The sequence below is a fragment of the Ursus maritimus genome, unplaced genomic scaffold (assembly GCF_017311325.1).
Source record: "Ursus maritimus isolate PB19 unplaced genomic scaffold, ASM1731132v1 scaffold_35, whole genome shotgun sequence".
NCBI lineage: Eukaryota > Metazoa > Chordata > Mammalia > Carnivora > Ursidae > Ursus > Ursus maritimus.
In genome coordinates, this window is record NW_024426119.1 from 3862587 (window position 1) to 3875761 (window position 13175).

At 44.1% G+C, this 13175-nt stretch overlaps 1 protein-coding gene across 3 annotated transcripts in view; it reads left to right on the forward strand.

Moving 5' to 3' along the window:
• The window catches only part of CDIN1 (CDAN1 interacting nuclease 1), a 211583-nt gene extending 199339 nt beyond the window's left edge, over nucleotides 1-12244 (forward strand). For 2 of the 3 annotated variants that reach the window (XM_040620439.1, XM_008702266.2), the window contains one exon: nucleotides 9892-12244. In XM_040620439.1, the coding sequence (XP_040476373.1) occupies nucleotides 9892-10027 (136 nt within the window). In that variant the 3' untranslated portion in view covers nucleotides 10028-12244. Of the gene's footprint in view, nucleotides 1-5221; nucleotides 5446-9891 lie in introns of those variants that run through there. The other variant, XM_040620437.1, reaches the window with a different exon arrangement.
• The last annotated feature ends 931 nt before the right edge of the window (nucleotides 12245-13175 follow it).

The window sequence follows — 13175 nt, forward strand, 5'->3', positions numbered from 1 at the left end:
GTGTGTGTGTGTGGATTCTTGGTAAAATGCAGAGGGGCTGACCCAGTCCCAGGGATAAGCATTTCTCTAAGGAAACTGGTATTAAAAATTGCAGATGGAAGACAAACGACCTTCTGCCGTTGGTTTCTATCCCGCTCCTCTGTTTCCCTCTCGTGAGAGGAGATTCACGACAGGCTGCAGAGACTGCTAAGTATGGCACCTAAGCATACCCAACACAGGACAGAGCGGAGTGGAAATTAAGCACTTTTCCAGGCAATTTAATGTCGACATGAAAATGCCAAGTTACATAAACATCAAGGAGAATTTCAGGTGGTTGTGGTTGTGTATTTATATACATTTTAAATTTTCTTCAAAATAATGTATTTTCTGTTTATTTTCTGTGTGGCATAAAGACCTGATGTGAATGAGTATTTACATTTTTCCTTTCTTATTTTCAAAATTCTAGTGAGTCGATGTTACAAAGAGCTAGAGTTGCATTTTTAATAACAGACCTATGAATCGAGTGAGAATATTCGTAACTAGGGTTCTCTTCCTTTAGTCATTTCATTTTGCAAACCCAGACCTGCCAAGCAAGAAAGTAAATGGAATAAGCAAGTTAATATTTTCATTTCATCTCTAGAAACTACAGAAAAAGAATATTTGCATTGTATATTAAATTGACCATAGTGCCAGAACGTTACAATGCAATACTACCTGATCACTAATCTATTATGACTGTACACATATTTATACATAGGCATAAATACACACATACTTTGCATATAAACATGTGCAAGCATATTTCACTTGGGCTGAAAAGTTATTTACAACTCTGTCTGGAGATACATACAGCAGTGATTAACAAGTGCAGGACCGATCTACAACATGCAGATTAAAACTAAATAAACAGGGGAAGAGTTTATTTTAAAACAATTACAAGATGTTTTATATTTCTCCGCCATCCTGAACTGGGTTTGAGAATGCGTCCTTCATAAAAACCACATGCAAGTCTTTTTGATGGTGAAACAGTTGACTTCCAACAGCCACATGCCTGCACACATCCTCAGAAGATAGCCCAGAGCCCACACAGCAACTCAAAAGGAGGAGAAAAAACTTAGAATGTCTTATAGTCTGTGCTATTCTTCTTTTGGAGAAGGATTTTTTTTTTTATTGGCCTGTGAATTGAAATAAAAGATTGGGGTCGGAAACCAAGATTTGAGTCAATACAACTGTCTTATTTTTATCATTTGAAGACCCTCATGAACAAGACACTTGACTAAACTCCTCAGATCCTTCCACAGTCCTCTTGTTATCTTTCCACTGAAACTGTTTCTTGTGTCGATGCAGATTTATACTGTAGAACCCCAGTGCATCGACAACGCTTTATGTAATCCATGGTGATTCAGCTCATTGAGAAGGGGGGCAGTAGATCGGCCTCATGAGTTTCCCTTATTCTGTGTAGTAAAGAGGCAACTTTTGTAATCCATGAATCCCACCACCCTTTCCTATTACCAAAAGAGATTACAAGCATACTGATTTTTTTTAATATGTGATCTTTTTCCTAGAGATAGATAACAATCCTAAGCTACATCTCTACACTCATGGTATTTTTAGGAGCAAAAATGAGCCTTTGGGCTTCCCTGCATCAACCCTGCTTAGCAAGTCTGAACCTTCTTTTCTGGGAAAACAAATCTCTACCTGATACGCTCACTTAGACCTGTTGCTTCCCTCAGTTTTCTTCATAACTTCAGCTGTGTATTTCCATTTACATGAACAGGCTGAGGCAGTGTTCTGGATTTCCTCCTCTTTCCTCATGTTTAGATTCTGCCCCATAACTTCTGAATCCCCTCACTGCGGGGAACAGTTCTCTGAACTTTATGCAGTGGTTCCGTAATTCTCATTCCCTAGTTTACTTTACTGATTGTCAAATGCTTTAAATATGCTCCCTCAAATGTAATCATTTTAATTTCTTTTACCTGAATTATAAGTTGCTTTTCCATACACTTCCTAAACACTGTGACACTTAAATCGAAAGGAGTAGCTAGATAAACTTCTTAGTGCGAAACTATTGACTTCATACTTGAAGAATTATTCCTTGTAGACAGGTGAATCTCAACTCGTATACTGGGCTTTTGATGAGTCGCCTGCCTTCCGGGCCCCTGCTTGGCTCTCTTTTCCAGGTGTTGTAAATATTTTTCAAAGTTGAATGACTGTTATAAATTGCTGTGTAAATACAAGGCATAGTGAGAGACCATATAGTGTAGTGGTTGCAAGTACAAGCCGGAGAGCCAGACTGCTGGAGTTCAAAGCCTCCCTCTTTGTGCCTCCTGTTTTTCTTCCGTGAAATGGGGACAATCCTAGGTCGCTTGTGAGTACCAAATCTGTACGTATAAAGGGCTTGCGACACTGCCCGTTGCGTCTTAAGTGCAGTAAACTTTAGTTACCTCTTTAGCATTGGTTATGGGAATCATCATTTTATGTGTGTATTTCTTCTAAGATTTTATTTTTATGTAATCTCCACACCCAACGTGGGGCTTGAACTTACAACTCTGACGTCAAAAGTCGCATGCTCTATCGACTGGGCCAGCCGGGTGCTCCTTTATGTTTCTAGACAAAACCTTTATAGACGTAATGTCTGGTCAAGGGCTTTCTGAAGTCTCAGGAAACCAACCAGGGAGTTAGTTACTGGGGCTAATCTAGCAAACTGGTATCTAACAGTGTGATTAGAAATCTCTGACTTCCGGGGCGCCTGGGTGGCACAGCGGTTAAGCGTCTGCCTTCGGCTCAGGGCGTGATCCTGGCGTTACGGGATCGAGCCCCACATCAGGCTCTTCCGCTATGAGCCTGCTTCTTCCTCTCCCACTCCCCCTGCTTGTGTTCCCTCTCTCGCTGGCTGTCTCTATCTCTGTCGAATGAATAAATAAATAAAATTTAAAAAAAAAAATCTCTGACTTCCCTCGTCTACCTTGCATTCCAGCATTCTCTGAAGCAGCCTACGGGAAAAGGCCTAACAATAGACCCTTCGTCTTCTCCCTTTTCTCCATACGTTAAAATGCCATCCAAGAAATGCCTGCTTTATAAAGAATAGTGTAGAAGTATGGCAAGGAAAGGTGGTGTGTTTTTTTATAGCTAAGAAAGAGGAAGAGAGTCTTTCCTGAATTTAGGGGCCCGGATTTTCTGTCCATACCTCTGAGTTTTTCACAGAAAAAATCTGGCCGTGAAAGACATGATTTATAACTTACAATTCTGTCCAACATCCATACTTCGACATCCTAGGAGACTATCTGAGGGTGGCTAAATTCTTCTAGAAAACTAAGAATTTACTCACTGAAGTCCCACTTGTAAAACATTCTTGGTGGCAGTCTTTTAAAAATACAGATTGCTCTTTTTAGCAAAATGTAACCAGCATCTACTTATCCCGGACTGTCCTCGGCACCTGTGATTGACGAAGCCTATTTCCCCAACACGAAAACAGCCTTAGATTGCCATGGTTGGAGGTTTTCAAAAGCCCCTTCCCTAGTTGTCAGCAGTCACTCACCTTGACTGGCAAGTGTTCTGCCCGTAACCAGCCTCTCACACCCTGTCTCCGTCTCCCTCATATTTGCAGCCTCGGAAGCCTGATAACCAAGCAATACAGAACCACAGAACTGGAGAAAAAAACATCCAGAATTTTTCATTTTATATATGACTTATCGACATCCTTGGGTAACCCCAGGGCCCTAGATATGCAGCAGGCAGAGGTATTGGTGTATAGTCCAAGTTAGGAGCCAGGAACTCCGTTAAGGTGAAAGTACAGAGTTGCTTTATAACCAATTAGCCTTGATGAAGAGTTGCTACTTATGATAATCTCATTCAGTAACTCCTCCTGCCGTAGATTCTGGGTTAAAGTGTAACTGGAGTAAAAAGCCAATAGGCCTTTCTATACTGCATATGTGAAGAATGGTCTTTGACTGCTCAGGTCCAGTCTGTGTGTATTGCAGTGTGTGTATTGCTATATAGCAAATTGAAATAACACGCATTTGTTACCTCACTTCTGTGATTCAGGAATATTGGCCCAGGGAGTGTGGTCTCATCTGAAGGTTTGACTGAGGAAGGAAACCCTTCCAAACTCACTCGGGTTGTTGGCAGGATTCAGCTCCTCAGGAGCTATTCCACTGAGGGCTGCATTCCTCTCTGACTATTGGCCACAGGCCACCCTCACTTCCCTGCTGCGTGGGCCTCTCCCAAATGATGGTTTGCTTCATCAGAATATGCAAGTCGGGAAGGCAAGAGAAAGTGGTAGCAAGATGGAAGTCTGTCTCTTGTAACCTAATCACAAAAGTGACATCCCATCACTTTTGCTATCTTCCTTTGTTAGAAGCAAGTCCCTAGATCCAGCCAACATTCAAGGGGTGGGGATTTCACAAGGGCCTGAATCTAAAGAGGTAGGGATCATGGAGGTCCCCTTAGAAGTCGGCTGACCACACTATCAGTCTGCGTCTCTTAGCTGCAGATCAGAATTCCAGGACTACCAGTGCTGTGGGCCTTTCTTCATTTCTGGTGTCGCCCAGTTTAGTTGGATGCCTCTCTTGTGTGCCTCTTTTCCTACAGGTAGAGACTGCTGTCTGTAGAGTGAGTTCTAAATGGGATTTGATGCCCTACCTAAGTACCTTTCCTTCTAGCTCATTTTTTACTGTGAAGATGAACCTTCTGTGCAAAGACAGGATAGTTACAAATGTGCTAGGTATTTTTGCAGATCCTTAATGTGCCCTAGAATTACCTATTTCATAGGCCCCCCTTTATATATGCTTTTCACCTGTATATAACATCACCTATCGAAGTTCTAACCAATTAGAACAGTTTCCCCCAATCTTGCCAAATTTGAAAATCCGTAAACAAGTTTTTGCTCTCCCCCATGTGATCATAGCTCTACTTTTAGATCACATCTACTTAGACAATCCATAATGACTGAAAGCTATGAATCGTATTTTATCTGCATTTTTAAAAATAAGACCTGTTTATTTTTTCTGAGGATAGTGCTTGGTGTACATAAGGATCTGTTACCTCAAGAGGCTCTGGCCCAAGTTTGGGAACCTCTGAGTTCGATCTCAGGGCTGGGGTCAAGAATTCAAATGTCCATGGGGACAGGTGGACAGCATTAAGAGAGCATAGTAGGCAGGACATAAGAAATGTGGCTTCTTCAATTTCTTTCTTGATACATGAAACCCCCTGTGGTTCTCTTTTGCTTTCCCACATTTCACAGAGATGTGAGTATGGAGAAGTGGGTGTCTACCATGAAAGTTCGCAGCACAAGCACGGTGATAAATGGCACCTGGTATGGAGTCTGGACATCGGGGAGTACCAGAGAATGGTGGGGACTGCGCCGAACCTGAAACATGTGTCTTGTCTAAAGGGGGCAGCTGTTGCTTAGCTCCAGCTGATTGTTGCCAGATCAACTAATTTCTAAAAGATGCTAAGTATGCAGGATTTCATATTTAAAAAAAAAAAAAAAAAACTTACGTGCTGGCTCCATTTTTTTTTTTCAATCGATGAAAGCCCAGCCTCGATTTATTAGATCCAGTCACAGAAATGTCACTAATTTGTAAGGCAACTCACTCCATGTTTGCAAAAGCTAAATTGGTAGAAAAATTTTTATTCAAGTTGAATCAATATACAATTCTTGGAAACTTGCCGACGTTGCCGTAAGTCTGCTCGAGAGCTACAGCATGAATCTAATCACTTCTCCCCAAGAGTGCCCTAAAAATCAGAGGCTGGTGAATGAGCACGTTACCACCCTACGTGCTTATTTCTAGGTCACACGTACTCTGTTATTCTAACAGTTCCTCAAATATCCTAGCATTCTCCTCCAGATCAATTCCAGACCAGAGATCTTCCTCTTCACACGTGATACCAGAAGCCTGCAAAACACTCTAGGCATGGTCTCAGTGGTACAGAAAGCACTTCCTCTCTTTTTCTGGCTAAAGTCTAATAGGATGTCCCCCGGCTACCTCACTGTGAGACAGTCACAGACCCTGCAGCTCGACTGCCTGGGTTCCAACACAGGTTCTTCCCCTTTTTAGCCATGAGACCTTTGGCAGGCTGCTTAATTGCTCTGTGCCTCAGTTTCCTCATTTGCAGAATGGGGATGTTAATTGCATACTTCGTGGAGTTGCCCTGAAAATTAAATGGGTTCATCAGTGTGCAGCACTTGGAACAGTGCCTGGCACCTCTAAGTGCGATCAAAGTGGTAATAATTAATGTTGGTGTAACTGTTACCATCATCCACATGATCCGTATGCTATCTGTGTGCTTTTCTTGGTCACGAATAAAAATGCCAGGCCATGGCAGTGGCTGAGTCCTGCCAGCATGCCTACTACCTCTAGACTGCCCACAATTCGGCGACCGGCACAAAGCTGTCTGATCCTATTAACTCTGTGTTCCTGTCCCTGAGAGTAGCCGTCACCTGCCATGCACCGTGCTAGGCCTGGAGAACATGCATATAAAGAAAACATGGTCTTTGCCCTCCGCAGGGTCACAATCTAGCAGAGATAATCCCTGGGATACAGATCCGCACAAAAACCACACCAGGGTACCCAGCATTCATTCCACAGTCTTCCATTTAATTTCTCTAAATGCATTAAGTGAGAGGAAACCAGAGAAACACACCTTCCACACACGTCTAGAAGGCTGTTGTTACTTATGAGGAACTTCATCTTTCATACACACCCTCAAGGTCTGCCATGGCTCTTGACTTGCACCTCCCATTTTTTTTTTTCAGGAGGTATGTGTTGTTTTTGCAGATTTGGTGGTATTTCATTTGCAAGCAAAAGGACTCACTCGCGTTCCAGTCTCTGCTCCACAGGAGTTTTTAAAATCATTTGGCCGGAGTCTTTGATCTCATTACTTGATCATGCGTATAGTAACCTTAAAATTGTAGTCCACCTTGAAATGTGTTTACGGAATCAATTCAGATATCCGTATGCATCCCATTCCTGAGTGTGTCCGGCGGGTAGGGAGGACGGCAAACCCAGTAGCAGACCAGCCCTGTGCTTTGCACGGTCCCTCAGACTCTGGGACTCTGTTTCCTTTTAAATGCCGTTAACAGTCTCTTTGATTTTTATTGGTCACAAAGGTTATGTTTGCCTTCCCAGTGATCTCATTCTAGTCTAGCTGCGCCACAATAAACGGGAACAGGCATCAAAGAGGTGAAATCGCTCAACCCCGAGCATGCACTTGACCTACGTAAAAATTTCCTAGGTCCTGTTTTCTCCTTGGTTTACACCTTTTCAGAAGGAAATGCTAGAGTTGGGTGGCTTGGTTTTGTTTTTTGTGTTTTAATTGTCAACCAAAATGTTCCCTTCTGTTGGTTCAGATAACCAAAGGAATTAACTCTGTAAAGTTGCTTAATGTGGTCAGCCTGTTCATCAACAGGTGCGCTGCTGGGAGGTTATCTTGGCAGCCATTTGGTCATCTCTGGATCCTGAATTGTCAGAGAAAGCTCAGAAAGACACTAAAGTAGGTGTCAGGAAAGAGGCCGGATCCTGTTCGATCATGATTTCCATATCTGTCACCCTAGGAGTCCCTACTTTTGTCCTTCAAAGAACACAGCATTGGAAAGCCTTTACCTACCAATTGCCATTTACAAGAACGAGTTGTGTTGCCTTGTTTTCAATTAAGCACATATTGTTAGAGCTTTTGAGCCGTGTGAGAGGGTGAAGAGTGCTGGAGTTAAGGATTCCATGCACAAGCTAAGAAGGAAACAAAGACTCAGACGGAAGCGCCTTTCTCTGTGTCAGTGCGCCTGTACGCTGACGGTCACTCAGAGGTCCGTGGCACGACCTTAGGGGGTCCTCGTTGTCATCCGCTGCAACGAAACGTTCACGTTCCCAGCCTCGCCAAACCTGTTCGAGTTGCAGAGTTCATCTGTTGCCTCGCAAGTGAAACAAGTCCATTTTCTGGGGCATTGAGGTGTTCCCCGGCCTGGCTTTCCTGCCTGGAAAATGCCATTTTTGTAAAGAGCTGTCATGCTTCGTGTCCTTTGGCTTATGATTTAACTGTTCAGGGAAAGCGCTGGCCGCTCCTGCGCTCTCCGTGCTGCTGATATGTGTTTTTGTTTTATTAAATCTTTAAAACACTGAGCTTGTTGTTTATGACCCCATATATTCTTTTGTTCTTTTCCATGACTGGTTAGATCACATTTTTTTCCCTCTCCCTTTGTAAAAACATTAGTGCCTTTCCCAAGAACATCGCAGTCTCCTGAATGGCTGCAAAACACAACGGAGGAATGTCTTGAGCTTCGTGTTAGGTCTGTCGAGGCTGTGACTCGGGGCTGCCTCACCAACGGGAAATTTCGAGGCTCCTCAGACACGGAGATCCTCAGAATTGCAGATCTTCCTGCCCTTGCCAGGCTCGTCCTGACAAATTGGACATCCTCGGATACTAGTCAGTTTTCTGTAAAATAGAGGTACCAATGGTCTATGTCCCACTTGCAGACAGTTGTTACTACAAGTTCCTAAGAAACCCTCCGTTAAATGGAAGCGAGGTCTCACCAGGTTCGTCTGCAGGCCGCCCGACTGCAGGGAAGTCTCCTCGAGCCTCGTGTTCCAAGGCCACCGCACTGGACACAGCTCCTGTGTCCCCCAGAGCCTCTCCTCAGTAGATGGGCTGCCATCTCATGATTCTGTCCAAACGTTTGAATTAACCTTGCATACAACTCGGCTACCCTACGGATGTGAATCCCCAAATCAACCGTCCCGTGACATCCAGCTGAACTTGTTGCCGTGCACACAGTGTCTCGCAGCCCATCCTGTACTATTAGTTTTGGCAAGTACACTACAGCATATAATAAATCATGGGAGGAAAAAGCTTTTTGGCCTAACGTGGTTCAGCCTGCTGTAATGTCAGAATACAGAAAGCAGTTCTGTTTTTAGACATCCTTTTACTAACCCAACATTCATAATTTATGATTTCGCTGCAAAATTCCTGCAACATGACACCCAAAGTAGTGCTGCCCTTTAATTAAGTACTCTCAGTAGGAAAAACGTGAAACTGATGTGCAAAACATCTCCGTGTGCACGGTGATTGATAGTGATTACATCTTTATGAACCCAGCCTAGAGGTCTCAACTTCCTGATGGGTCAAGTCGTCTATAGGGCCACTTCCTGAGTCTGCTGCTCACCAATTTGGAGATAATTTGGAGGCACAATTGAGAAAGATGGAGGTTTTAAGCCAGCATCTGTCTTCACAAGTCTACATGACCGTATCCATCATCTTCATGATGAGAACCTACGACCAAATTTCACACTTAGAGAGGGTTGTGTGCACAGGTGAAGGGTCAGGGACAAGGTGTGTCTGAGGGATCCCTGGTGCCATGTGGGTTTGTTTCTGTTTTCGTTTTTAAAGAGTCGAAAGAACGGATGACAGAGGGGACCTCTGGCCCTGTTAGCTCGTACATCGACCGTGCTAGCCAGAAGAGGGGCTTGGGCTGTTCCGCCTTTCTACCTTCTTCTTCATTCTTTTATTTTCTGCCTTAGTTGAAAATAGAGAAGGAGATAAGGTAGCGTTAGGAGATAAAATCCCAAGTCTGATGCTCCCCAGCTCATCCCTGGTGAGCCTCTGGAGTTTTCTTTCATCAGTTAGGTACTTATATCAGCCCGAGTTCAGAACACCTCCCTGAAAGGTAATTAGGGTCTTGCGTGCATTTGCGATTCTTCATGTTCCTTGAAAGGTCATAAATCTGTCCAAGACCATAGTAGGATTTCTATTAAATAAGCTCATTGCTGTAAGTTGAGCCCTCCGTCTCAATTGTAGCAACCGAAGCAAAAGCTTTGTGCAGTAATGTCACTTAATCGTCTTAGTGATGCTTCAGAGATGACCTCTCTCTAGAATGACGTCGCTACAATACACGTAAGTTACCTTCTCGTGTTTTTGCAGATTCGGGCCGGGCTTAGTCATCTATTGGTACGGCTTCATCCAGGAGCTGGACTGTAACCGGGAGAGGGGTATCCTGCTCAAAGCCTGTTTCCCCACGGACATTGTCACCTTGTGCCACAGCGTCCCCTGCCCCTGATGATCCTGGAAGAGAAGCCGGGAGGAGAAGGTGAATCCGGAAGCAATCTGACTTTCCTGCAGTGTAAACTCCTGGCGGCATCTGCCCTGAACTTCAGCTGAACTCTTGCTGCCCGTGGCCACGCCACTACCTCTTTAGACAAACATATCAAGAGTTTCTGTTTTCCTTCATCCCTTGCTGATGTGAACAGCCAAGAACTACAGACACAACCCACTCATTATCAGCATTTCTGTCTCTGTCAAACAGTTAGTTTACAGATAGTCATAATCTTTCTTCCTTCCGGATGGTTTCTCCTTGTATATTGAACAAAAGAAGAAATGTGGGGACTGAAAGGTGTGATTTTTCAATTCTCCTCCCAGTTCCCGAATCACCCTCTTTTTTTTTTTTTTTTTCCCCTAAGCCTCCATTCATTCTCCCTCCCTCCCTCCCCTGTTCTCTTCATATCCTCTCGCAGGGACCCAGTGTTGCATCCCCATCACAGAATAATCTAGCACAGTCCTCACAGAGCGGAAGACGTGGAGGGTGAAACTCGATTTTTGCTCTCACCTGCAAGGCTGCGGTGGTCCTCGATGGTAGCCCATGCTAGTTTTGTCCAGTCTTTATGGTTTCCTGACTTCGCTGGCATTTAGCCAAGCTGAAAAAATATGCTTGATGAGAATTTCCTCTTTTCATAATACTTAAACACCAAAGACTTTCCCTTTATCTCATGTAAAAATATTGGTTACATTGTGTCTGGAAACCACACTCGTCCTTTGGACTGGGGGCTCAGGGGAGACCATTGAAGCGTGGTGTCAGCCCGGGCAAAAGTTTATTTTTAAACACGGCTACTTGTCAGTATGTGTGGGTAGTCAGTATTTTTATGAGTACAATTTTTTAAAAGCACGTTCTGTGCACTGGTTTGTATCTGCATTTTTATACTAGGTAATTACATAACACTCAAATAATTTAGGCATTAGCAACGTTCAGCTTTGAATGAATTAAGTGTACCAGAAATAAACCTGGAGTGATTTTTTCAAATAAGCAAAATAAAAGGGATTTGGATTTGTTCACTTAAATTTATTCATTTTTTATACCACAAACCAAACTTCAATCTAAAGCAAAACATCAATAAATTCATTATCAACCTGTCTTTTGGGAGGCTCAAGACTTCTCTATCCCCAAAAATGTGTTTATAGAATATTTGCCCCCATGTTGAAAATACATAATACCTTTTATAATGTCGAAGATGAGTTTGGAAGTATTAACAAAAAGAGAACTTCTACAGACACCTTTAAGTGACATGCACCACTTGCTTCTTTCAAAAGACTAAATATGCCATTTTACCTTGTTCACTTTGTACCTAAAGAAAGTTTGCAAAAGTCTGCCAGCTGCCTTTCCTTTTGAAGGACACAAACATGTCAGGTCAGGCGTGTGGATTTTAATTCCGTTGTGGGTTGCACTGAACAAAAAAGGAGAAAGATGAGATGGGAAGGAGGTGTCTCCGGCAGGTGTCTGTTTCCCTGTAAAAGTATTGGGCAGGTTTTGTGAGTGCAATGGAGCGACCGGAAACCACTGCCGCTGTCTTCGCACACGCACATGCGTGTGTGCACACACATGCACACACTTTAACCAAGACTGTTGTTGAACAGTTTTCATGGTATGCTCTAAGCTGCTCTTCTTCTCTAAGAATAAATTACATTTATCTGCACAGATGTTGAAAACCCTGTTAAACCCTTGTCAAGGATTTGTTTGTTTTACATTAAACAAATTTATGATGAGGGGGCACAGATAAGTGAAAAAATGAAAGAGGTGCTTGCATTTCGTATCCCTCCTTCTACCTGGTGCCCTGACCTCACGTGTTACGAGAAGGTGTTGGTGCTCTCCAGCAGGGGCACCACCTGCCCTCTGAGAAGGAGGGTTTAAAATTTAGCCCTAAAAAGTGGGAAGAAACCAGTAAACTGTACATACTAGATAAAGTTACAAAGTATTCAAACTAAGCTTTTCCCCACATAAAACTAATGCGATTATTAGTACTATTCCTCAGTTGTTAGAGTGTAGGGGAACAGGAGTCGAGTTCCCAAATGGGAAGCTTAAAGTCTCCTTGCTTTTCCTTTTATGGTAGAAATGCTTACCTCTGTTCTATCAATAGGTGGTTTTACTTGGTTTTGTTGTTGTTGTTGTTGTTGTTTTTGTTGTTGTTTTTTTAGTTTTGACAATAAAAATGGCCCTGGAAAGTGGGACATGACGTTTTCTGTTTTTTGTTTCTTTTAATTGCGGTCGTCATCAGAACGTGAACATTAAACCCAAATCTTGTGTTATGGAGCATTCTGCAACCTGCACTGATGGATTATGCCAACCCGGAAAGCAGGGGTGTGTGTCAAACGAAATGCTGTTCTCTCTGGCGTATATGGACTTGCGGGGCGTCTGCTGTCACAAACCAGGACCCCGTCTGAAGGACGGCGCAGGGTCTGCCGAGGGCAAAGCGGATCCAGCACGGATATTTAAGCTGACGCCGCAGACTCCTTCCCACGCTTATCCCTATGCACCACGGCCCCCAAAACATTTTTTTTCCCATCTGCCTTCTAGTAAGGTGTATGTTAACTCTCCTCAAGGCTGCTAAGATCGCCTATGAAAGGAAAAGCTTGGGGGTCCGAAGCCGACAGCTGACTCTCCAGGGAAGTAATTTCAAGTACAGGTGGGCGTACCCGCTCATTATCGCCGGGGCTTGATTCCATCCTGGAAAAGATCAATTGTCGGTCTTTGGGGGGTGCATTCAAGCCACGAGGGGGTGGCTTAGAGCCCTGGATGAGGTCATCCGCTAACCGGTCCCCGTGGGCCACACTAATGAGCGCCCGGCGGCCGAGTGCGCAGTTAATGCCCTCGCCCGCACGGGGAGCTCCACGCGTTGTTTCCTCGCCTCCGTGGAACCCAGACACCTCAGTCGTCTGCTCTTTTTAACTTGCTCTGAGATTTTTGCGGCTTTCGTGTGCGACTTCCCCGGAACCCCGCTCTTCCCCATCACTAGCCTTTCCCGGGCTTCTTGCACGCGCGGGCGTGTGTTGTGATTCTCCCCCTGCTCACGGACGCCACTTCTCTCCGGCAGAGGATCCCAGAACCAGCTCGCACCCCATCTAAGTCCTGATCCGTGTGTCGGGTGGGGGGACGGACG